At 47.8% G+C, this 26,100-nt stretch overlaps 1 protein-coding gene across 9 annotated transcripts in view; it reads left to right on the forward strand.

Annotated features, from left to right (window-relative positions):
• Tanc1 (tetratricopeptide repeat, ankyrin repeat and coiled-coil containing 1) overlaps positions 1–26,100 on the forward strand; it is a 189,412-nt gene that overhangs the window by 123,809 nt on the left and 39,503 nt on the right. For 6 of the 9 annotated variants that reach the window (XM_021226566.2, XM_013112615.3, XM_040745399.1 and 3 more), the window contains 7 exons: positions 10,222–10,485; positions 15,927–16,049; positions 16,708–16,989; positions 18,084–18,235; positions 20,532–20,763; positions 22,340–22,506; positions 23,870–24,477. In XM_021226566.2, coding sequence (XP_021082225.1) covers positions 10,222–10,485; positions 15,927–16,049; positions 16,708–16,989; positions 18,084–18,235; positions 20,532–20,763; positions 22,340–22,506; positions 23,870–24,477 — 1,828 coding nt within the window. Of the gene's footprint in view, positions 1–4,702; positions 5,052–10,221; positions 10,486–15,926; positions 16,050–16,707; positions 16,990–18,083; positions 18,236–20,531; positions 20,764–22,339; positions 22,507–23,869; positions 24,478–26,100 lie in introns of those variants that run through there. The other 3 variants (XM_021226573.2, XM_013112616.3, XM_040745403.1) reach the window with 2 other exon arrangements.

The following is a 26,100-nucleotide window of genomic DNA, read 5'->3' on the forward strand; positions in this document are numbered from 1 at the left end:
TCACTGTCTAGAAAAATCAAGGGTTCTGGTTACTTCATTAGTCTGTGTGATTTGAATTCGGTGACTCTAAGAGCCTGTTTCCATGTCCCCACTCAGACAGATCACTGTGATTCTGAGTTAGGCTCAGCAGTGACTGGCTGAGGTCTCCAGCTTGCTGGCCCTTCCTTCCGACAGGGACAGGTGCAGACGCGTGGGACCTGAAGGCATGACTCAGGCATTCTGCTCTGGGACTGTGTTGATTTCATAGTGGGTCTCCCGTGAACCGTTAGCAGTGTCCCCTTTGCTGAACTATGCTCAAGTCTTTGAAGGATGGTTGTATGTTATTATCAACCGACTATCCTTCCACATTAATGTGTAGTCAAATAGACCTCTGAGCTCCAGTTACCTGCAGTTCCCTCTAAGTATAATTTTAAAAAACTGGATGAACTCATTTCGACTTTGAAGATGCCCCCTGAGAGAGTATACTGGGGCTCACTGTAGAGCTCTGCACACCTTGCGTAGGACTCAGCTTCAGCAGGGAGACATCTTTTACTAATTTTGGTGGGCTTAGACTCTTATGGATTTGTTTTATGCTGCCACCCATTGCAGTATCAAAATGTAATTTACATGCCATAATACTCACGTAACTCAACTTCTGGCATGTTCAAAATGATGTGCCTGTCATTAGAAGCTGATCTTAGAATGTTGTCACCATCCCCACGAGGGACATCGTACCAGTTTGTTCCCTCCATATCTCCTGGCCTTGCCTCCTAGCAGCCTACCTTCTGTCTGTGGTGGATCTGACTTTGGACAGTTGACACGAGTGGGCGTGTGTCACACACCTTTTTGTTTCACGTCGAGGCCTCCCGCTGAGCTGACCCAGCCAGCTGGCGTCCTCATAATCTCCGCTTCTGCTGCTAATGAATTCACTTCAACAGACTGTTCTGTATTTACTGCTTTTCTTCTGTTCTCTCTCTGCGTTCTCCACCGTAGATAGACCTTCGATGTCAGTTCCGTGGTAGCCACGCGACTTTCTTTGCTCTGGAAATGTCATGTCCTTCTGAGAATTTAATCTTCCTTAAAGGTTTTGCTACCTATTTTTGAAACAGGCTTCTTATATTTACTGTTCTAGAATTGGCATTGCATGCCTCTTGATTTTAAATATGCCATGGGGCGCGGGTTATCAAACGTTTACAAGCATTTTCAGTAACAGAACCTCCCATCCATCATTCGTTCTCTCACTCAGGCACAGTGCTGAAAGTTTGAATTTGTTTTGCAATTCTAGGGATCAGACCAAATGAAATAGAACCAAGCTGCATCCCCAGCCCCTACAAGCATTTCTACAAAAGAGCAAAGGCACTGGCTTTGCTGCCTGTATTGCCAGTGGAGGATCAAGCTGCCAGGAAACTCCTAACACTTGACTTAATATAATCTTCGCCAATCAGACTCCATGCTATATGCTCCCATGGCACAACAGTGATTTTCGTCAGTGTACTTGTTATTTAATTATAGCTCCATATGGATCAGTGTCTTTTTTTTTTTTCCAACTCTGTTTTGGGTTCTTAGCCCAGTGCTGATAATAAGAAATAAAAGAAAGAATTGCTGCCACTATTCAGCTGGGCACAAGCAGGGAACATCTAGTTTATAAAGAACTAGTCCGGATTCCTATTTCAGATTTGTTCCTTAAAACTTTTTGTTTTGTTTTGATTTGGTTTTGTGGTTTTTCGAGACAGGGTTCCTCTGTGGCTTTGGAGCTCACTCTGTAGACCAGGCTGGCCTGGAACTCACAGAGATCCACCTTCCTCTGCCTCCCGAGTGCTGGGATTAAAGGCATGCACCACCACCGCCCGGCTTTGTTAAAACTTCTAATAGCACAGTGTCTTAAGCTCTGCTTTGACTGAAAAAAATAGCAGGGACTTTTATGTCATCAATACTACCTTTTGCTCTTTGGCTCAAGCCAAGATATTCCCTTAACTTGGCTGAAGAGCTGAAAACATTGACATGGAAGCAGGCACAGTTAGCAGTGTCTTTTATGGGAGATGGGAGACCCTAGCTCCTGGGGCCAGGCTTGCACCTCAAATTAGGTAGATAAGGGAAGCACCGTGCTGGTGACAACATGCCTCTGTTCTCTCCCATCTGTGACCTGTAGAACTAAAGTCTGTTGCCAAGGTGTGGTAGGGAGGAGAAGGAAAAGAAGCATGAATTTCCTCCCTGGGCTGACTTGAGCTGCAGGTGTTTGAAGAGGCAGGAGTGGAGGGGCCGGAGGGGAAGGGCCTCCTCTGCGATCGGTGCAGAAGGATAGAGGTATCAAGGCCTCTGAGCTGGCAGGTATCAGTGTGGTGCTTGTTGTTCCGTGACTGCTGGGGTGGGGTGTTGTGCTTTTTTTGCCATCTGAAGAACTCACTGACTTTATAAACTGTAGCCTGTGCTCACAGCTTTTGGACTTCATAGATGTTTAAGAAAGTAAAATACTCAAGAATGCCCCCATCTGAGCGGACAGAAGTCATGATAAAACATCCTGGTTTCCCACCTCGGAAACCTGGCAGCAGCCTTGTCGAATGAGTTGATGAGAATCCATCTTCCAAATTACATGAGTCCTGGAGGAAAGAGGAACCAGCCTTCCTATAACTTTCTACCTTAAGCAGGATAAGCCTTATGAACCGGGGCAAGGGCCATGCGATGGGGTGGGCCGTGTAAGGCACAGGTTGCCGGGGAATGCATGCTTGGGGGCAGCAGAAGGCTCAAAGCTCAGGGCGTTAGGGGACGTTTCAAACAGTGCTTTCCTCAGCCTCCTCTTACTAGGCTAATTTCCAGCAGGCTGATTGCATTTCACCTAAATCCTTCTGCCTAGCAGATGCAGGGAGAGGAAGCCTGTGCTGCCACATGCCCGGGCAGCTTCCCCAGGACTGCCACAGGTACCCCATTTGCACTGGGTTCCCACTAGAAGTTACTGGGCCCCTTCTAGTCTTGCTCTGGGAGACCAAGACTTCAGGGAGCCTCCCGCCCCCTTTTCGACTTTGTCTTGTCACCCAGAAGGGAGCCCCACTTTACCCGGTTTCAAGAGGTTCAGATTCTCCCACCATTTCTGAAGTCCTTAGAAGTGCAGTGATTCTGTCATGTGGAAATCCTGGCTAGGCGGATGGGATAAGCTGCATTTTCTGCGAGTGTCTTTAATTTTTTTCTTTCTAAGTAAAGTGCCTTACTTCTTACTTAATACTGGGACCATTGGCATTGCCTGGACGTTAGTGTCTGGTTTCTAAATTTGCAACGTGAAAACTTGCCAAAGCTGGTGTTGGGAATGCTCCATGAAGGCTGGAGGACTCTGCACTGTCAGTGGCTCTGTTCCCTTACTCTTTGTGTCTCTCTCAGATCAGGTGTGCCACCTACCACTCGCCCGGCTCCTCCCCGACCTCAGCTGGACCTCAGGAGTCTGCATCCCAGGCCATGTGGCTGTGGGTATCTCTTTGGCTGCTTCCCTCCCTCTGCTTTCCTGGGGTGCAGATATTTATCCCCTCTGTTCATTTAGAAGTAGGGAGCAAGTTTAAGCTTTGAGGGAACATCTTTGTGGGAGCATTTCTCTCGCAAGAGTGACTCCCGTTAAGCTGCGGGGCCCTTGGTCCGTAGCCTGCTGCCACCTGATGGGATGTGCTAACATTTGCTTTCCTGCACAGTTGTGAGAACATAAAAAGTCGCCGTGGACTGACTTTTATCTTCCATTGACTCTCTCTCTGCCTCCTTCCAGGCTTGTGAAATGAAAGCGATTCTGGAGGTAGCCCTTGTCTGTTCATTTTGTGATTTTGTGTCTCCAGGGAGGTGGCCAGATGCGGAGGTATAGGAGGGTAATCTAATTGTACTTTCTTTTCATTTTAAACTTGTGACTCCCACCCTTTTGGTTTTATACTAATGCTGCCCAGTTGCTACCTGTATTGCCCCCGCCCCCTCTCCCATATTAGAATGCTTTAAAATTGGTTTGGTAATAACCATTTAGGATATTTCAGATCTGGGTTAATATTCATTTTGCTGCATTGCCTGCAATTTAAAAATCATCATTAATTATAGAAGCCTTTTTTAATCTCCTGGGTAAAGGCAGAAAGTTTCTCTTTACATTTATCATTTGGTAACGTTGTCAGCATAGGGAAGAAATCCTTGATAGTTACAGTTACAACATCTGCCCTAAATGCACTCACTCTGTATGTTTGGGTTCTTCGGACTGCTCTGTTCGAAATGGCAAGCATGTATGGACACCTGCTGGGTTCCCAGAACACATTTGTTCTGTACTGGGACAATAAAAAAATGAGGCATGGTTTATGTTTTCAAAATCGTCTCCCTTTGTGACTAGGAAATAGTCAGACCCGCCACTGGCTGAGAAAGCGGGTTCCTCCCATGGAAGACACTTGTTCTAGGTGTATATTAATACCAGTCACTGTGTGCCGTGAGTCCTTCTGCGAGAAGTCCAGAGCCCCGGGGCATCATCTGAGTGTGCCAGAGGCTCCACTGTGGATGCGGTCCATGTACAGATTTGCAAAGCGTCACCAAAGCACCGCGTAACTTGCTAGAAAAAGTCACAGCCAGGCAGGCCTCCAGACTCTTGCTGGAGACTTTGATTACCACGCCACATCCGGATGTGGCAGTGTTCTCTTTGAGAGGCGGGTCCGGTCCTCCCCCTCCCTCACTGCCCTGCCCACAGCCATTCCTTCAGGTATTTCCACAGTTGAAGGGCCTGATGAATGTACCTGAGAACTGCAGCTGGGTCCCTGGCCTCGCTGCTGCGTGTTGTGGCAAAGCATACCTTGCGCAATGCGGGTGAGCGCTGAGCTGGAGATTCGGTACAGAGATCTGGCTGTCACAATCCAGTGCACAGGGTTCCCAGAACAACACCCAAAGGGGCAGGACTAGCCGGAAGTGCCGAGCTGCCATTCTGGGGCTGTGCAGGAGGAGAAGCCGGGCAGTCCCTGGAGCTGAAGGTTCCCAGGGCCGCATCCGGGCATTCCCTCTGGCAGGGGAGGTAGCTTGCATTCTTCCCAGGGAAGCTTCTCCTTGCTGAGCTCATAGGTTTTAGGATCTGGGAGCAGGTGAGCCAGGGACGATTGTGTGCGGCTTTTGCTGGTTTGCAGTGTGGTGGGCATGGGCGGGAAATGTGCGAGATGTACACGGCTGCATTCCTTGGCAGAAAGATGAAACCACGAAGAATTTGGCCGTGTAGTCTTGCATGCCCAGGTGTTCTGAACAACTGTTGGTGTGAAATGTGAGTCCAGTAGAGAGGGCTGGGACCGTTTGTCCGGCCATGGACTTAGAGACCTGCTATAATGCTGCCTTGACTCAGGGGTAATGTTTTATTTTTTTTTTCCCCCCTGCCTCAGGGTTCCTCTGCTGCATTGAAATACAACTTCTGAAGTGGTCAGAGACCTTCCTTTGGTCAGGCCGAAGAAGGCACTCTTATCTATACTGGCTGGATGTCCCTTTTGAGCCATTTCCTCCCTTTGCCCACTTTTTAACTAGCCATCATATTTCTTTCTTGCTTGCCTTTTAAATTCATTGCTCTAATGCTTTAACTTTTAAGCTCCTTCTGTGATCCATTCAACTGAATTTGGAAGTTAACAGATGTTTCAGTGCTACTTTACTTTATTTTATTTCTTTTGGTTGTACAGGAAGGGGAAAGAACTATTGTACTAATAATTTAAGAGGCACTTGAACTATGGCCTCCTATTTAAATGTTTCCAAACCCAGGGAAGGGTGGGGTTCTCTTGGAGCTCTTACTTTGAATGTGGAGAATGAGTGACAGCCTATGGAGTACTTGAAGAAAATTCTAAATTGTTTTCCTCTCATTTAAAAATGTACATTTTTTTGGTATGTGCAGTCTGTGTGCATAACTTACCAATAGATTCAGGAGTACATGTCCCCAGATTTTCTGGAAGTAGTGTGGCAGAATCAGAGCAGCCTTCTGAAGCATAGTTGACTCTTCAGGAGTTGGGGGGCCTTCCTGTTTAAGGATGAAGATACGACCAGGGCTTAGAATCGAGCCTGGCTCAGTGTAATTACCTCCTCCTCCTCCTCCTCCTCCTTCTCCTCCTCCTTTCTTCATTTTTTTTTTTCAAGACAGGGTTTCTCTGTGTAACAGCCCTAGCTGTCCTGTAACTCACTGTGTAGACCAGGCTGTCCTCGAACTCCCAGAAATCCACCTGCCACTGCCTCCCGAGTGCCAGGAGTAAAGGCATGTGCCACCACCACTCAGCTGAGCATGTTATTTTTATAAGGATCTCATTACTTGATGGTTCTTAGAGGTAAGCAATGCTCACTTACTCGTGGACATGTAGAGAGTCAGGAGTTTTCTGTGGGAGTGCAAGTCAGACAACAGAGATGAAAGCAGAGAAAAGATGAACTTAGAAGTCAGGTTATTCAGTTGTCCTTGCTTTCCCAGGAGTGGTCAGAGAGGGTGTTGAGTTCCTGGGTAGCCAGTGGAGAAAGAGGAAACATGATTGCATGAAGTTCTGTCTGTGAGATGGACATGTATCTCGGCGCCATGTGCCTGGGGGATCAAATCCCAGTGCTGTTTCTCGAAAGGGGGAGCCCAGCGTTTGTATGTAAGATACTGCTCCAGGTGTCTCCACACCTGTCTTTCCTCTGTAGCTCATGACGGACGCTGCCGCTGTGTGCAGCTAGGTCCAGCCATTAGGCTAAACATGGATTCACAATGCAGTCTTTCTAGCTCTCCTTTTGTTGTTGTTGTTATTTGTTTTCTTGTTTTGAGACAGGGTTCTTTGTGTAGCCTTGGCTGTCTTGGAACTCGCTCTGTAGACCAGGTTGGCCTTGAACTCAGGGATCTGCCTGCCTCCTGGATGCTGGGATTAAATGCCTGTGCCACCACTGCTTATATGAAAATTTATTTTAATTTTAAATTTGTGTGTGTCTCTGTGTGTGTATGTCACAAAGGCATCAGATCCTTTGAAGGTGGAGTTGCCGGCAGTTGTGAGCTGCCTGACGTGGGTTCTGGCAATGAAGCTCGGATCCTCTGGAAGAACAGCACATGCTCTGAGCCACTGAGCCAGCCCCTGCTGTGGAGACACTTTTAAAACAATCTTCATATGGGCCAGGCGATGGGATGGCACACGCCTTTAATCCCAGCACTTGGGAGGCAGAGACAGGCTGATCTCTGTGAGCTCGAGGCCAGTCTGGTCTACAGACTGAGTTCCAGGACAGGTTCCAAAGCTATAGAGAAACCCTGTCTGGAGGGGGGAAAGTCTTCATATTTTAAATGTGGCCCTCATTTTGGCTTTTCGTTGTTGTTGTTGATGGTGTTGTATGTGTGGGTAGGTGTGTATCTGACTGTGTATGTACACACATTCTCCAAAGTGACTGTGATAATAGCCTAAGTAGGAATTTGTGTTGCTGTTAGCCTGGAATCTTTTGCAGTAACATGGTATGAGTGCCAGCTTCCTCTCTCTAGACTGGAGGTGTACTTGTGTGCAGGGGAGATGGAGTCTCTGGCCTTTCTCTGTCCCGTGGGTTTGCTTCCGGAGCTTAGCTGTAGCTGAGCTGAGCCCAGAGTCCACCACCTGGGCTTTGTGCAGTAGGACAGTCCCACTTGGCTTCAAGAGCCTCTGGCTTCCATTCTCGGTGCCCAGGTGAGTATGGCCAGTGGACTTCCTGTCAGTCACAGGCTTCCTATAGCAATGGGGGCGCGGCTACTCTCTGCTTGTTAAGGGTCCCCTGCTGATGAATACTGACCTTCCCTAGCCTCCATGTGCAGTGGCTAGTTCAGGGTTAGGGGTGCAGCTCACACTTCTTAAGATGTGCAAGGCCCTGAATGTGATACCCAGTGCTACAAAATACAGAGCAACAGGAACGGCCACTGCACTGGAGAATTCTCTTTCCAACCACTGCTTCTGTGGCTCAGGGCCGCCTTCTCTCACCTAATTTTCCCCTCACTGCCAGTACTTGAGGGTTTCCACCTAGCACATCCTGGACACCAGGTAAAACCCTGACCCTCCCTGTGAGAATTAGCCTTCCGCCTGCCCTGCCTTGGCTAGGCTCTTGCAGATGTTCCCAGCTGCTTCCTGAGGCCCTGAGGCTGCAAGTCTGCTGTACTGTCACTTGCAGCAGGAAGTGGGGCGGTCCAGGCCTCTGTTTCCACCCATTAGGGTCTTAGTTGGAGTGAAGGTATTTATCACAAGAGCACAGGGAAAGCAGATGTAGAAAAGCATCAGTTGTCCCCGATGCTTTGTTTTTTTAAGAGCAGGTGACACCAGTAGAGTAGCCAAAACAGGATATAACCAAACACACCACCCCAGCCTCACTCTGGACGCCCCCCTCTCATCTCTCCGTCATTGAGATGTTGGGACAGCGTTGGGAACTTTAACGTATTACGAGGTATCTCAGGGCAAGCACTCAGAATTCCAAGTACTGGACTTAAACCAATTTGTTTTATGAGACTGACTGTATTTTTTATGCTTTTAACTTATTAACAGTTACTATTAATAATGAATTCCCATAAATAAACAATAAACTCATGAATAAGTTAAACCGTTCCTGTAAGGCATTAGTAGTCCCTGGCACATAGCGGACCTCCAGCGAATGGCAGCTGCAGCTCTTAATCCCGCAGCGGCATCCAATGGGAAGAGCCCTCATGCTTGTTGTGCGTGCATGGGAACTGTCCTCTTCACAACACAGTGAAGGCTGGCCTCGCTCCAGAGAGATGGGTGCGTGGCTTATTATTGCTAGAACATGCAGGAATGGTGGGATAACAATAATAATAATAATAATAATCTTGGCTTCCCAGAAGTTGGAAACGACCACACACCACACACGACTTTTCACTTTGGTTAGACGTGAGCCCAATGGTCCTGAGCAGGGAACAGTAAGGTCAGTGGGGGTATAGTGTCTGACTGCAAGTGGAATTGAAGTATTATTTGCTCACTCATTCACTAATTCATTTATTCAGTAAGCAAGTATTTAGTGATCACTCATCGTGCCCAAGGTGCTGCACTGTCCACAAATGGAGAAGGTCAGCTTGGGGTAGGAACTGTGCAAAGGTTCCCACGTGTAGGAAGGGCTTATAAATAGCAGGAAACCAAGAGAGCAGTATGTCCAGGCTGCCGCAGCAAACGCAGTTGTAGGATTGTGGCAAGGTGTCCTGTGGCCGCAGCGATCTTCGAAACCTTCAAGAACATTTCAAAACTTAAACCATTCAGTCAGTCCTTTTGGTCCTGGATAAGTGACTGAGCTCATTCCCCGGTTGCCGATACTGTGTGCTCTTCACCGTGTGGATAAAGCTGCTGCCTCCGGGCAGCTACGGGCGGAGTGCACTCTGGCCAGCTCGCTCCCATTTGCCAGGGTGCTGCTCAGAGGCCTGGGCTGCTGGGACCCAAGCAGAGCATTAGTGGGCATGGTTCCTGTCCTCAAGGACAGTTGGGGCAGCCCCAGTGGCCGGGTGACCTGTGGTTACCGGGGATTGCGTACTGCTTGGGCAGTCTGAAAATTAGGACGTCTGCCTGTAGTAGCTATGTAGGGTGAGTACTGAGTACTGGGCTTCACTTTCCTGTATTCCTCTGCGTTTTTGCCAGGATGCTTTTAAGTTGGTTTTTTTTCCCTTCTGGGGTGGGGGGGTGGGGAGGGCTGGGTGCTGGTTTGTTTTCATAAACGTTAAATTTTAATTCTAAAACCAGAGCAGACCTTCCCATACTGGTTCTTTCCCTGTACTGGTCACACCGATTTTTCCATCCTGTGTTGCAAAAGGGATAAGGCACGTTGATCTCTCTAGACTGTGCTGAATAGACACTAGAGTGCTTAGTTTTAATCAGCTTCTCTTAACTTTAAATTGCATCTTTGTTTCCATGTCCTGCTTCTCCCCCAGCAAATGTTTGTTTGGATAGGATATTTAAAGATTCAGAGGAATTTAATGAGATGTGAGCAATTCATCTTGGTTGAAGGAAAGATTCATTATCTCCAAATTATATGGATTCACTCTTAAGTCTCAGACACTTTCAGGCAGCCTTTTCATTATCTTCCTATCAGTTTTTTTCCCCTTTCCTGTAGAGTGATTTAGCAGTTTATTTCCCCTGATAAGCAACGTTCTTTTAATTTACCAAAATACATTGTGTGAAACATACTTTGATAAAAATCTGCGTTGACCAGAAAACTTTCCATTGGTCCTGGGGAGGGGTATGTGTGTGTGTTAACTCGCGGCCGCGTCAGCTGTGCCTAACCTTCAAAGTGTTTTCAAAGTATTTTGATTTCTCATTTCAGCCACAATTACAAGTTCATCGGAAAACGATGACCGGAGTGGCTCCAGTTTGGAATGGAATAAAGATGGGAGCCTAAGGTTAGGGGTTCAGAAGGGACTGCTTCATGACCGGAGGGCAGATAACTGCTCCCCAGTGGCAGAAGAGGAGACCACTGGGTCAGCGGAGAGCGAGCTGCCCAAGGCGGAACCCTCAGCTGGAGATGGTCCGATCCCTTATTCTCAGAGCTCCAGCTCGCTAATAATGCCACGGCCCAACTCAGTTGCAGGTAAGACCTGGGCCTGTCTCCCCAAGCCTCAGGATCCTGGGTTCCCTTTATTTACCCCTAAAATCGATCCAGACACAAGCCAGCAATGGGATCTTTCCTTTAGTGGTCCCTTTACTCTGAATCTAAGTTTGTGATATGTAATGTTGGCTCTTTTGTAGGTGAGGTGATAAAGTTCAGAAACTTTGCCCTTGGGGCAAATTTTATTTAGGGTGGAGCCCAGCTCAAAGGATTCCTAATTCAACTTTAAAACTTTGTGTTGAAGCCCATCGTAGTGGGAGGTCAAATGCTTCTGTACGGTTCATCTGCAATGGAGTGCACAGCTGAAGGCATGTGCAGTGGAGTGAGAGCAGCCTTCAGCTAGAGACAGCCACACACACACATGGCAGCATGCATTAGAGATGATAGAGCCATGCACACACACATGGCAGCATGCATTAGAGAGAGAGCCACGCACACACATGGCAGCATGCATTAGAGAGAGAGAGCCACGCACACACATGGCAGCATGCATTAGAGAGAGAGAGCCATGCACACACATGGCAGCATGCATTAGAGATGATAGAGCCATGCACACACACATGGCAGCATGCATTAGAGATGATAGAGCCACGCACACACATGGCAGCATGCATTAGAGAGAGAACCATGCACACACATGGCAGCATGCATTAGAGATAGAGCCATGCACACACATGGCAGCATGCATTAGAGATGATAGAGCCACACACACACACATGGCAGCATGCATTAGAGATGATAGAGCCACGCACACACACACACACACACACACACACACACACATGGCGGCATGCATTAGAGAGAGAGAGCCACGCACACACATGGCGGCATGCATTAGAGATGATAGAGCCACGCACACACATGGTGGCACTAGCTGGTGGCTGGGTGGGTCAGTGGCCATCTTCAAACAAGGAATATGGGAGGTGCGGGGAGGGGCTCCGCTCTGCCTTTTGAAGGTCTTTCCTCTCTGTATTTGTGCTCTTAGGCTGAATTCGTAAGAGGTACTTGTTGAGGCAATTCTTAGTTACCAGCACAGTGCTGAAAAGTGTCCCCCTCACCACCATAGTGACTCTCTGTACATCAAAGAATCTTCCTGCAATTTATGTTGTTCCTTCGGTATGTGCTAGGTCATTCTGGCTGCTGTTGGATTTTTTTTAATGATGGAACTCTGAAGCAGCTGGTAAATAAATGGCCTTAATGGAAAAGTTGTGAGGTACAACTCTAATTCACTTTCAAAGGAAGCAAAGTGGCCTTGTTCCAGAAGAGGGATTTGGCCCGTCTGCCAGGAGAAGTACTAGAGAGCATTATGTGTATTGACTGATGATTCTTCCAAAAGCTCCCCTGTCTATCCCCCCCCCCACCGGCCCACCCCTGGAACATAATGGGAGGCACTCAAGATGCTTTAGGCTGTTAGTTACCTAGTTACAATGAATGGATCACTTGTAGTCTCCAAGAATTTGACAGCTTTAGTTTCCTCAACAAAATAACACACATATTCAGGGTAGCCCATCCTGTTTAAAATTAGGAAACTCATTAATGTAGTAGTTTTAACGGTGTTAACAGCCCTCAGTTGGGGGCAGTCTGTCCTGCTAGAAACTCTCTGGATGTCTCTGGCTGTGTGAAGTGACAGTGGGTGTGAGCTGAATTTTTCCAGACTGCCTGGATTCCGGAGCAAAGGGGTCTGGTTTCTGCTGCAGTCACCTGGTACCTTCTGTGTGTGCCCTTGAGCTAGACCTCCTTAGGAGCAGTTGGCTTCTACCTCTGGGTTCTGGGGGGCTCTGTGGCCTAATGGCCTTGCTCATTTACCTCCTGAATTGTTGCTGCAAGCCAAATGCACAGTCAGAAGAGATGCAGGCAGCTGTCCTGCCTTGTGTCCTTGTTAACCGGTGAGGAGTCTGGTAGCTTCTTCACGCTTGCCTCCCTGCCACCAAAACAGAACCTCAGCTGAGGGAATGGCAAACACGTGTCAAGGTTGATGGGAAAGAATAATGGTCAGTCGTGTGGACTGTGTTCGCCTTTGTTTATCTTGTAGATTCAGGCTGCAGACAGGGAAGTTAGGATTGAAACCAAATGTGATGGGCCATGAGGTAAATCTTCGGAAAGTATTTGCATGTTATCATCCATGTAAACACAAAGTGCTACTTGGTGGGAAAGCTAGCCTGTAGGTTAAAGACAGGCCTCCATTGACAGCTGTCCACTTGGGACCTGGGCCTGAGGTAAAGGGACAGGTAGTCCCTGAGATTACCAGACATCCCGTAATTCAGCTTTCTGAAGAGAAGTGTAGAGAACCAAGGAGCTTAAAAGAAATAAAAAGTTTTTTTGTTTTTTAATCAAAGACTTAAAAATAAGTTGGCTAGGATCAGAGATTGTAAAGGTATTTTTTTTAGAGTTGGGTTAATTTGAGAGGTTTCATATCACATCAGAAGGAATGCCATGAACCTTCTTTCTCTCACTAAAAGTGGGGTTCAAAGACTTTAGAATTGTGTCTTGGCTGGTTGGCTTTTATACTGTTTGTGTGTGGGGGGGTGTTTGGCTTACATGTAGGTATGTGTGCACCATGTGTGTACCAAGTGTGCACGGAGTTACAAACAGTTGTGAGTTGCCAGGTGGGTGCTGGGAACTGAACCTTGGTCTTCCCTACTGCTGAGCTTTCTCTCCAGCCTGTGGGGTTTTCTGTGTTTGACTGCTTGTCTGATCTGTTGAAACGCTTTCCGAGAGGATCACAGACCACTGTGTTTAATTCTCCAGGGAACCACAGTTGCCAAACGGAATCCCACTTCTCTTGAAATACTGACTGGTGACTGCCCAGGACTTACTGGCATTTACCTTGGCTAGGTTAGTCCACAACTTAGGGCGTCAGCTCACGTTTGTTGTTTATCTAGCTTAGGAGAAAACTCTCACCCCCAGCAGTTCCTACAGCATGTTGAAATGAGATCCCCACTCTGCTTAAAGCACAGTGTATGCATGCATGCATGCATGGGTTCCCACGCACCTAGTGCACGACTTAGCCACAGAAATGTTAGCAGTGGGTTTTCTGCAGCGAGAGAGTGTTTGACCTCTGATTTTCCTCGGCCCAGAGTGGTGTGGGTTTTTTGTTTGTTAGTTGTTTGTTTTAATTAAGCATTTCAGATGTTCGTTGTGTAGGCTAATGTGAGTCTGGCTCTAGGTGCTAATGCTGTCTGGGAATCTGTGGAAGAGGACAGAATTGTGTCATCACTTGGAGGGGAGTGCCTGAGCGCATTGCTGAGCAACTGAGGCCTCACTGTTCCTGATCTCAGGTGTCCTGGTGGCTTCAAGAAGTAGAGATCAGTCAGAGTGTTGCAGCTGGAGCTTCTTAGCTGAGCTTAATTGCAATCGCGGGTGTTTACTGTCTGAAACAGTCTCGCCTTGTAGCCCCAGTCTGACAGTGTTTAATGGTCCCTTGCCTCAGCCGCACGGGTGCTGGATCCTTGCATGTGCCCCATGCCAGCTCTTAGCTGTGGTTGACGTGGAGACTCAGCCGTGTGCAGTGGCGTTGCTCGCCCTGCCGCAGACTGAGAGCTGGTAAGCTGAAAACAGAGACACTTGAAATCTCCCTACACCCTGTATCCACATCACACGAGGGCTTTCTCTCCCCTCCGCCTCCCCAGTTCTTTGATGTGAATGCCTTTTATAGTCATATATTTTTTTAGTCTTTTCGGTTGTTACAAAATTACAAAGCGAATGTCTTGTGCTAAGGGACCAGGGAAAGGGGAAACAGAAGCCCTTTGAAACTCAATGTGTCTTTGTATTAGTCAGGACCAGAGCCCTGGCTCTGAAGTGAGTTATGGACTGACTGTGATGAGCCTTCTGCTCGAGCCACAGTGGTTTCGTTCACCATGAAGCGTGCTGAACAGAGGAGCTAGAATCCCAGACCTCGGACATGAAACCAGGGATTAGGTTTCTAGTTGTGTTTCTGTAGGGAGCCTAGAGGGCGAGGGGTGGTCTTGTAGCCACAGTATGAAGTTTCCCTCTGTAAGGTCTGTGGAGAAACTTGAGGTGTTGGGTTAACCTGCCGAACATTGTGCAGAGTCCTGTCTAATAATTTTCAGACAGAGGCAGGCGGATCTCTGTGAGTTTGAGGCCAGCCTTGTCCACAGAGTGAGTTCCAGGACAGCCAGGGTGGTTACACAGAGAGAAACCCTGTCTCAGCCCCTCTCCCCATGCTCTGACCGTGAGCAGAACATTTGCTTGAATGTGCACAGTTTGTAATGAGGCAGTGGGTACAGACCAGTGAGATGCAGAAACGGTTTTGCTGCCTGGGAAGGACACTGAGCATTTGCTTGGCTGTACTTGGAGGACACGCGAAAGGGCACTGGACATCTCTGAGTCGGGCTCTCAACCTTTGGTGCTTGTTGAATGAAAGAATGAAAAGTGATGTGGACTACAAAAAAAACACAAACAAACAAAAAAACCAGGAACATGAAGGGAGCTTTGCAAGACTGGAGATAGACGTCTTTCAAAGGCTCGGGACAGATGTTACTCTGGGCATCAAAAGGCTTGGATTGAAAGGCTCAGGATAGATGATGTCCCGGGTAGCTAGATGCTAGTAACAGCCTGTGAGGTAGCAGAGGGTTTTTTCAGAGTACTGATTGTCCAAGTTGACTTCTAAACCTTTCATCCAGGTTAAGCATATCAAAAGATTTAACCCTTGTAATGTAACTCATCCTAGAATTACTACTTATGCATACATGTAAATTAGCCTTAATGCTTTTTAACAGGTACCTATATGCTGTGAACCCTTCTGTCTTGGTCAGAAATAAACATGATAGTACATTAAAGTATCTGATTCATCCATCCATACACACACACACATTTTGAGTCTTGTTTTTGTTTGTTTTGTTTTTGAGACAAGGTCTCGATTTGTAGCTTTGCCTCTTCCCAAACTCTGTGTAGATCCTGCTGTCCGGGAGCTCTTAGTGAAGCACCTACTTCTGTCTCGCGAGTGCTGAAATTTTACTGCAAGGAGCTAGCTTTTCCTGTTCACGTGCTGTGGAATTGTACATGTGGAATCTGCTTATTTAATTAAGAAGGTTAGAGTTCCAAACAGCACAGAGCTCCCAAGAGCTGCAGAGAAATAGCTCATGCCATGTGTTAGCAGTAAGTACTCAAGTCCACTGTGTGACACTCAGCGACAAGTTTGTTTTTTATTTAAAAAAAATATAGTGAGGTTGGTTTCTTTCGAGGAATAATGGCAAATTCTGGCAACCAGTGTAACATTAAGAACGAGTACCGTTTAATCGTTTCAACTTTCCAGGTTAACTGTACTGCTGGAAACATAAGCTGGCGAAGATAATTATCCTGAGGTGAATTTTGTTGCATGTTGAACTGCTTAGTAATTAGTCATTTATAACTCACAGCAGTCTAGGCGTGGCCTTAAACTCGGTTTTGCTTTCATACTGCAGCGACAAGTTCTACCAAATTGGAAGACCTGAGTTACTTAGATGGGCAGAGAAATGCTCCTCTCCGGACGTCAATTAGATTGCCCTGGCACAATACGGCTGGAGGTAGGACACAGGAAGTTAAAGGTATTTATCTTTGCATCCCGTGTCACCGTGACGAGCTTGCCCACTAAACACCGAATGTCTGGTGACCGGCATTCAGACTGTGTTGGGAGTGTGATGGGACCCTTCCTTTAAGTAGTATCTCAGAGGTCTGCTGCGAGCCAGCTTTAAGGACACTGGGGCTTCTGGAAAGCATGTGGTTAAATTACTTCTGGGATGGGAGATAGCTGCCACTCACAAAGCATCTGCTTTGTTTCAATTCCTTCAGCCGTATCAGCTACATCCTTTGGCTGGCTGTAATGCCCAGCTGTGTGGTCAGGGACCCTACCTGTCCCATGGGCAAAGCACTTTTGCACGCAGATGAGAACTATGCCCTTGGATTTGGAAAACTGTGTTTGCATTTTAGCTGGGCAGGGGTAGAAGCCTTCCATATGCTTTCAGATAAACCAGCCAGGCATGATTGGAGCTCCTCTTTGCTTCCTCTGTATGTTTGAAAATAACTCAGAAGTGTGAAAGGGCCAGGGAGTCATTTTAACGGGATACTTTAGGGGGACAAACAGGATAATCATGAATAAAGTGTTATTTATAGACAAATTTATAGAACCAAGTTAGACATGTTGTTTCTTCTTATATTAAGTTATACTGCATTCTCCATATCAATGCTTGTTTGTTTGTTTTAAAGCACGATTTGCTCCCTACAAGCCCCAGGACATCTTGTTGAAGCCCCTGCTGTTTGAAGTGCCAAGCATCACCACTGACTCTGTGTTTGTGGGAAGGGACTGGCTCTTTCACCAGATAGAAGAAAATTTGAGGAACCCAGACCTGGCAGAAAACAGAGGAGCAGTGATCGTGGGAAATGTGGGATTTGGGAAGACAGCCATCATTTCCAAGTTGGTGGCACTAAGCTGTCATGGAAGCCGCATGAGGCAGATTGCGTCCAGCAGCCCCGGTTCGTCACCTAAAAGTATGTTGGTGGTTGCTACTTGTCTAGTTTATTATAGTAATATGCGATAGATAGATGGGGGGAGCTGCTGCTTGAATAGACAGGGATTACCTGTTTTCTATAAGTTTTCTAGCTACTTTATCAGTTCTCAGTTCATAGGTTAAGTGAACTATCTGAATACTTTAACTGTCACAGTGTGATAAGTGTTTTATTTTAGCTTTTTTTTTTTGGTGCTCTTTTTTTTCTTTGAGGGGGGGGGAGAGAAAGGGTATCCCATCATCGTATGGTGTATTAGCTACAGTCTGGACTGATGCCAGCCTTCTTGTGTCCCCCTAACCCGGAACCCCTGTCTTCCTCTTTCCACAAAGGTTTTGCGTGCATGTGTTACTACGGAGGGCTTTGATTGAGTGACCTGGTGAAGTTTTGTTCTTAAAGTGACTGGGCTACTGGAAGAACAAGGCAGATAGAGTCTAATTTGCTTGTTTTTTTTTTCTTTTTTGGTGTGTGTGTGTGTGTGTGTGTGTGTGTGTGTGTGTGAGTGTGTCTGTGTCTGTGTGTGTATGTGAGTAAACAGGGACCCTGCTTCCCAGTCTGCCTTCAAGCTTGAGGTCCTCTTTCCTCGGTCTCTACCCCAAGTGCTGAGATACAGGCACACACCACCATGGCTGGCTTCCCTGACTGTTTCATGTGCCGTGAATCTTTTAACAAAGAAAGTTGTCTTGAAATATGAACAAGAAAAAGAGTCATGTGAGGTTTTAGTGTTGTTTTTCTAGACAGGGTATATCCCTGTCCATCTTAGAACTCACTCTGTAAACCAAGCTGGCCTCCTACTCGGAGATCTGCTGGAGTCTGCCTCCCAGATGCTGGGACTAATGTCAGCTATGCCACCCCTGCCCTGCAGCCTTTTTTTTTTTTTTTAAGCGGGAGAAATGTGACTAGGAAGGCAGCCCTCCGGGGAGGGGATAGTGTGGGAGCTAGTGTGCTCATTTGAGCCCCCTCAATTTCGATGCACGTTTGCTCATTGCTATTCAGGTTTGTCTGGGACTAATTCAGAAGTGTATCCCACACTCGTTAGACCACATGCTGATGTTACGATTGGGTGGCTCTCTCTCCAGCATCAGATCCCACCCAGGACCTCCCTTTCATGCCGTTACTTTCACCAAGTTCTTCCACAAGTGCTCTCAGTGTGGCCAAAACACCTGCTGGGCCCGGTACTGCTGAAAACCAGAGACCGAGGGAGGATGCGGTGAAATACCTCGCTTCTAAGGTAACCTGCTCTTGTTCCCCAGAGTCTTCCAGTGCAGAGTTGCTGGCTTGGCCTTGATAAATGAGTTTGAGAAGGGATTTTAAAACAGAAACAACTGCTTGGTGCTGGAGTGTATTGTAGCTTTTGTTAAAATATGATCGAGTATTCCAAATAAAGAATTTTAATGAGAATAAACCCCAAAGACCACAGCAGTGGGTTTATATCCATCTGAGCCACGTTCACAGAGTTGAAGGCAGCAGCAGAAGTCACGAGCACTCACCCAACGTCCATCCTGACAAGCACACGCCCTTTCCTTTGCTGCGTGAGTGGGGGATGAGAAGGAAGCTGTTACCACTGCTTCTGCCTGGACCCTGTTGCCCGGGGCCGGTGGGTCTCAGCATCCTCCATCAGGGGATTCTGAGGAGGTTGCAGAAGAACTTTGGCTGACTTTTTTCTCTCAACGCATGATCACCAAGGGCTCTCTGAACTCTTCCGTCTTCTCTGTGCCTGACCCTGGCTCATGGGGCACCTCCCTGCACGCAGGCGGTTGCCTTTCTTGCCTTGGTGAGCTGCTTCTGTCTTCATGGGCAGCAGTGGAGGGCGTGATGAAGCTGGAAAACCGTCAGAGATGGTGGTGACGAGGCATACCTTCAGAGGGCACATTGTGAGGTGTGCAGATGGACGGGAGGAACGTCACTCAGCCCAGCCCTCTCTCACCCCCCACTCTCACCTGCCCCCCAGAAGGCAGCTGCTTGTGGCACGGTGAACCCTGCATATGACCACTGATGTAGCCTCGAAGGGATGATCTGGGATGACCACATCGGTCTCAAAGCCACACTTAGCTACAGTGGTTTCTCAAGCATTCTAATTGTTACCCACAGCAAGAGATCTAGTGTTATATGCACACACACATAACCACACGGGGCACAGAAGCAAAGGGGTTACTGAACTCTATTTAGCTTATGTCCTATTGCCTGTCCTGTGGTTGAAATTAACTTTATTCAGATTTTAACAACTACCCTTGGTTCCCGATGGATTCATGGCCTGCATTGGGTTATCAAAATGCTTTTGTCAAACATTTCAAGACATTGTTTGGCTATCTTGTAATGGTTTGCACATGTTTGGGGGGTCCTCATATAGATTCCTGTAATCTGTGTCTGCGTAGGAGTTGAAAGCCAGGGAGCATTTCTCTAAGAGCTAATGACAGATTTACTCTAACCTGGAAGTCATGGTTGTTCTATGTTGCCCCAAGAAAAGCTGCATCGTATGTACTCTTGCGTTTATCTGCCAGTGCGGGATCTTGCGCAAGATCCTGAATTGTCTTGTTATCCTGACAGTTTGTGCTGCATCCATGGCATCTAGGGTATGCCAGGGCCAGTGGTCTAGGCCTCCTACTGCAGGAGCTACAGGGCTGAGTAGGAGGGTGCAGACTCTAGAAAGCACGGTGTGCCTTGCACAAACACGCTGCCCTTTCTGCCTTCCTTCCCTCACACTCTCGTTCTTGCTTTCATCCTCATTTGCAAAGCAGTAAGGTTTCCATTTCTGCAAAAGCATACCTCCTGGTCCCAAGAGCTCTGCCACTGGCACTTCGTTTGGGCAGTTTTGGGGGGAGTATCTTACAGACAACCTGCTTCTGTGACTCTGTCCTAACACTAACAAAGGAAGCCCCTCAGCCTTGCAGACTCGAGGCAGCTCCTCCCTGTCTCTCCCCTTGTGCCCCTTCACGTGATGAGCAGATAGCTGGTAATTTCCCGGCTGTCCCTTTTGAATGTCTCTGTAGCATCCCTTGAAGAAGGGAGGGTGTGGGGAGGGAGAAGCAGCTGTGATTTTATAGGTTGGGTTCATAGCCATCAACTTGATCCTGTGATTTATTTATTTGTTTGTTTGTTTGTTTGTTTGTTTGTTTGTTTGTTTGGATGAGCACAAGGTCCCCTCGAGGTGCTACTGATCTTGAGAACAGAATTTCGGTGCAGATGGCAGCGTCGGGAGCACGCCTTCTTGGAAGTTCTCCAAACCAGACTAGGCATTAGGTTTTAGAAACGACTTTTACTAATCCACATTCAATACAGAGTACAGTTGTGCTAATTTTTGTGTTAATGGAGGTGGATTTGTGGCTGCAATTAATGGTCCACTGAGAATTAGCAAATCACACCAGTGAAGAACAGAATAGATATGTAGCTAGTCGGTGAACTCTGTCTTGGGGAGCAGACACACAGTGTCTTATCTCAGGAAAAGTCATAGTTGCGTTTCTGTTTGAAGTCCTGGGAGAGAGCTGTGGAGAGGGTGGGATGATGCCAGTGTCTCTGCTTCTCCGCAGGTGGTGGCCTACCATTATTGCCAGGCTGACAACACTTACACGTGCCTGGTGCCCGAGTTTGTGCACAGCATTGCGGCTCTGCTGTGCCGGTCCCACCAGCTGGCTGCCTACAGAGACCTTCTGATCAAGGAGCCCCAACTGCAGAGCATGCTGAGCCTCCGCTCCTGCGTGCAGGACCCTGTGGCTGCTTTCAAGAGGGGCGTGCTGGAGCCACTAACAAGCCTAAGAAACGGTACTAAAGCCTCAGGGCTGATGCCCAGCGCGGGCTGATACCCAGGCGGTCCTCAGAGGGGGGGTGGTCAGCTTAGTCCTGGGGTGGCAGGGAGGCTGTTGATGAGTCGGCATGCATCTGTTGCCACCGTGATGTAGTTTTGATGGAATGTCACTGTTGTGGGTGAAAGGGACAACCGAGCAGTTCTAAGGAAGCCGTGTAAACAGAGTAAAGAGGAAGACTTTCTGTCCTCAAGGGTCTGGTACTCGGTTTATGAAATGAGCCAAGAGTAGACAGATAACAGGGCTTATTAATGCCTGCAGTGCATGGTAGCGGAGCGGGGGTGGGGTGGAGGATACACACTGGACAAGGGACCTCAAAACACCACCTTCCATAGGGTCCTCAACAAAGCAAGACACCAAAATAAAACAGGAGATAGCTTGGCCTTTCAGAGGCAGGAAACTGGGAAGATAAATACATGGGGCAACTAATGCTAGCTACACGTAGTTAGTAAGCTTTGGAACCTAGACTTCTCCAGTTCTCCGGCTGCTGGAGCACTCTTCCCTTTTCCCGGGTGTAAGCTCCAAGGCCGGGTGGGGGACTACCTGAACTTACTTCATTGTTTCACACTGGCAGGCCTTCACCTTTCAGGGATGCACATTCTGGTGCCCTGCATAGCTGTAGTCTATGTAGGTGATGCGCACACTCAAGTCTTGTAAAACGCACACTGAAGACTGTTACGCACTGGAGACCTTACACTCCCAGGCAGCCGGGGAACCAGTGGATTGTTGGGAATCTTCCAGCATGTTCTCCTCCCTTCCCCACAGCCCCTGCTTAGATGAATTGAAATCTAAATCCAATAGCACTTCTAGGAGTTTCCATTTATTTTTTTTCTTATTTTTCCCCCTTGCCCCTGAATAGTCTCCAGGTTAGGAGTGTCAGTGACATTACGGGTCTTTAAGGTTTCGAACCTCTGCCCCCCTCCCTTTTGAGTTACCCACCTCAAAGCGCCTTCTGCTGGAAGATGCTAGAAAGAGGGTCGGAAACCACTGTGTAATGTTTGCTCTGTGCTGCAAGGCAGAAAGCTGTCACTGCTGTGGGAAGGGCCCGGCCCCCGTGTATCTGTAAAGCAGCACTTTCACCGCTGGGTGACCCGGTAGACAGCTCTCGGTGGTAGTGTGGGGAGGGTGGGGCCCTCCTCTCCTGGAGTCGGTCCTCTGGGGAGTTCCAGTGGAGGACCCGGTGTCTGTTCCAGGCTTGGGCTCTGTGTGTCAGTTCTTTCGTCTGCAGGCTACTCAGGTAATGGTGGCTTTTGTGGAACTAACTGCTACTGTGTAGGCTTGAGACTCTGCTAATGTCTGTAATGCAGTACATTTCCGAAAACTGCTTTGTAAGAATTGGTTTCCTTTGGCTCGGTGCTCTGTTTTTCATTATAAATTTAATAGGAAATATGCTTCTTTGAAAACATGTCTTCTGCCATATGTAAACCTTTTTAGGTTTTGCTAACACTTTAAGCTGTGTGTTAAAATGCACTGGGTGGTGCAGTGTTATAGAAATGTATAATTTCTTAATTTGGAAAAATTATTTCATCTTTTAGAGCAGAAAATTCCAGAAGAGGAGTACATCATTTTGATAGATGGCTTGAATGAAGCTGAATTTCATAAGCCTGATTACGGAGATACGCTGTCTTCATTTATTACCAAAATTATTCCTAAATTCCCCACCTGGCTGAAGTTGATCGTGACTGTGAGAGCAAATTTTCAGGTGACAAAAGATTTCTCTCTTTCCAAGTCCCCAAGTGTACAGTGACAAGTGATCCTAGCCTAGTGTTAGAGCGATATCAGGACTTCAGAGAGTCCCATGGGAATAAGGATTATCAAGGAGTCAGCCAAGAATCATATCAGCAGTGAGTTGTCCGGTTCCTTCTGAAATGGCCGTGACTAAGCCTGGCTTACCATAGTGGGCGTGTGCTCTGGCTGAGGTCTCCAGCCAGGTGATGCTACTAGACTTTAAAGCTGTTTCCAGGGGTTTGAGGCAGCTCATTGTGAGTGTTTTGTTTTCTTTTGTAGAACTGCGTGATCATACTAATTTTTTTCCTCATTAGAACTGAAATTAAACCTAAATTTAAAGGACGTGTTTAATTTTATGTACCTTTGAACTATTCTGTCATGTTTCCCTCAGGATGCATAATTTGGCAGCTAGGTTAAAACTTCAACTGGGTCCTGTGTTCCTCTGAGGCTAAGTTCAGAGGCTTGGTTAATGTCCATACAAAATGCAAATAACAGTTCACTGCCTTCCTCTTACAGTTACTGCATAGAAAAGGGTGCGGGCTTCAGAAGTACTAGTGAGAAATTTTTCTTCTGTCTGCTCTTAGGGTTAGGGCTATGATTATCTTTGAAATGACGGAGCGGGAAAATCAATGACACCATTCAGTTAGGATTCATCAAACCGTTCACTCGGCGGTTAGAGAGATGGCTTGACGATTAAGAACTGCCAGGCATACATGTGGTACACAGACTTGCAGACAAGACAATCATGTTCATAAAATAATTTTTTGAAATAATATTTGCTTAAAATTATTTAAAAATGAGTATATGCTGTACTGGAACAGGTGATGATTTTCGCTGTATATTATTCAGGGACACAGGCTGGGCAGGAGGTCTCATATTTCCTGGTGGGGTTACACAGCCCTAGTATCTGATACAGAGAGGGTACCTCTTATCTCTGTGTCTGGCTGTGTTCTTAGATGTGCAGTGTGGGTTAGTGCTTACCCTCATTTCAGAGCCAGCCACTCAGGGATGGTTCTGAATTGGGTCACCCGCAGGGTCTTGCCGCCCCTCCGTTGGTGTGGGCTGGTTGCTACCGTCTACTTGGCCCCTCCTTCTGTTCATTTGGCTTAGAGTCCTCGATGAGGGCTTTGGGAAAAGCCTTTGCCGATCTTATCTAGCATCAGGATTTCTTTCACATAAGCTTTTTATCTGTACCTTATCCCATTACATGTTTTAATACAAAACAACGAGTCCCTGTAATCCACGAAAATCCTTCTTGAAAGAGACTGGGTGAGCCTGGTTTAAAGCGAAAAGGGAGACTCTGTGAAGTGACACTGTGGGTTTTTGTTTTCTCCCAGGAAATCATCAGTGCGCTGCCATTTGTCAAGCTTTCCTTAGACGACTTCCCAGACAACAAAGACATTCACAGTGACCTGCACGCATACGTCCAGCACAGGGTCCACAACAGCCAGGACATCCTCAGCAACATCTCCCTGAACGGCAAGGCCGACGCTGCCCTCATCGGCAAAGTCAGCAGCCACCTGGTGCTGCGGAGCCTTGGTTCCTACTTGTACCTCAAGCTCACGCTGGACCTCTTCCAGCGGGGACACCTGGTCATAAAGAGCGCCAGCTACAAGGTGGTGCCCGTGTCTCTGTCTGAGCTCTACTTGCTGCAGTGCAACATGAAGTTCATGACGCAGTCTGCCTTCGACAGAGCCCTGCCCATCTTGAACGTGGCCCTCGCGTCCCTCCACCCCATGACGGATGAGCAGATATTCCAGGCTATCAATGCTGGCCACATCCACGGCGAGCAGGCCTGGGAGGACTTTCAGCAGCGGATGGAGGCCCTCTCCTGCTTCCTCATTAAGAGGAGAGACAAAACGCGCATGTTCTGCCACCCATCCTTCAGAGAGTGGCTGGTGTGGAGAGCGGATGGGGAAAGCACAGCCTTCCTGTGTGAGCCCAGGTACGGGAGGCGCTTCTGTGGACGCGCAGAGGAATTTGAGTACCAAGTACTGTACAGTTTTACTGTTTGGGTCCCCACTTTGGTCATTAGGGAGTGGAAAAAAATTTCCATACTTTTTTTTTTTTTTTACAAACGCTTCCTTCTTTTGATTTCTGGGACCACGGGACGTCTAGTGTATTTGGGTGGAAGGGAAGCCGAGCGGTGCCAGGGCGGTGCTACCAAGCTGTTAATTATTTCACTGATCTGACTCCTCCCACCATCGTAGCAGGACATACGTGGGAAATGTGTCTGTTTTAGGGAATAGCAAGCTTCTGTAGAATGTTTGCCCACGGCCGGGCTCGGTCTTAGACTCTGGCCACCCTTGGCCATCTAGCATCTCATCCCAGGGAACACGGGTATGTGGGGGACAGAGGGGAGGCCTGTAATCCAGCTTAGCTGTCTCCTTATAGACAAGGCCAGTGCAGGATGCAGTTCTTACAGAAGTCAAACCACAGGCGGGTGGGGAGACAAGCTTGCCTGCCTGCCCGCTTACCAACCATCACCTAGTACAAAATAGGGTGAGAGGTCAGAAATGGAAGACTCCGGGTGCCTCTGGACAGGGCCATTCTCCAGCCTTCTTTCTGTGCCGCCTGCATCTTTGCTTTCTTCAGCCGGTGCTCTCTGAGTGAGATTGCCTCCTACTCTAGCTATGGGGCTGGCAAGCAGCTGGATTGCATCCTCAGAACTGTAGGGCCCCGGGTTGGATGCTTGGGCCTGGAAATGGAGAGGCCAGTGAGTACCCGGGAGTCCTATAGCCCCCCAACGCGGCTGTTTTCTTAGGAGATGCTGGACTTGGGTTTTATTATCTTTCAAACCTGGTTTAGGATAACAGGTTGGCCACTAAAGCCAAATGGCCAGGGACAGCATTTGTGTGCTGTGACATCGCTCACCAAGTTACAGTTCTTCAGGGAAAGATCGCTTTGGAGGAAGATGGGCTGCTGCGGTTGACTTCGTAGAGCCGAAAACACATCAGGAGACTCCCAGGGTGTAGGCAGCTGGTGGTAGCTGGGCTGTGGTCATCGTTGACCCTTGCTGCAGTCTGCACAGAGGTGGCAGCACCGCACAGGGCAGAGCTGAGTGCGGGGACAGTAACCACAGACAGGCCGCAGTCACCAGGACCTGAGGAGAGCACCCCCCCCGTCAGAAGTGTTTGCGAACACTTTACCCACCTTGTCTTCTCTCTAATACACAAGCTTTGTGTTAAATCAACTGTGCTTTCTTCCCTCTTTTGCTTCTGTTTCCAGTGCTTCTGAGGTCTTCCTCAGGACAGTCCTTGTTCATTCTCATGACGGCAGTATTTCCTGCTTCCCTTCTAGTCCATAGTTCTTAGTCTTTAACAGTTCAGTCTATTTCTGAGCCGTGTTTTAAAGTGGTGAGAGTCAGGTCAGCTTTAATCTTCTGCTTAATTGGAAAGGACGAGTTCATGTATCACCTTTGCTGGAAGTCAGTCGGGTGCCAGAATGGGAATTCACCCCCAGAGACTCTGTTGTACTCCAGAGGTCTGTGTGCTTTTGGCCGTTACCGTGCTGTCTTGGTAACGAGAGCTTTGTGCTAAATTTTGAAGTCAGGGGCTGCCATGCCTTC

Source organism: Mesocricetus auratus, unplaced genomic scaffold, assembly GCF_017639785.1.
Source record: "Mesocricetus auratus isolate SY011 unplaced genomic scaffold, BCM_Maur_2.0 Super-Scaffold_100004, whole genome shotgun sequence".
Classification (NCBI taxonomy): Eukaryota; Metazoa; Chordata; class Mammalia; order Rodentia; family Cricetidae; genus Mesocricetus; species Mesocricetus auratus.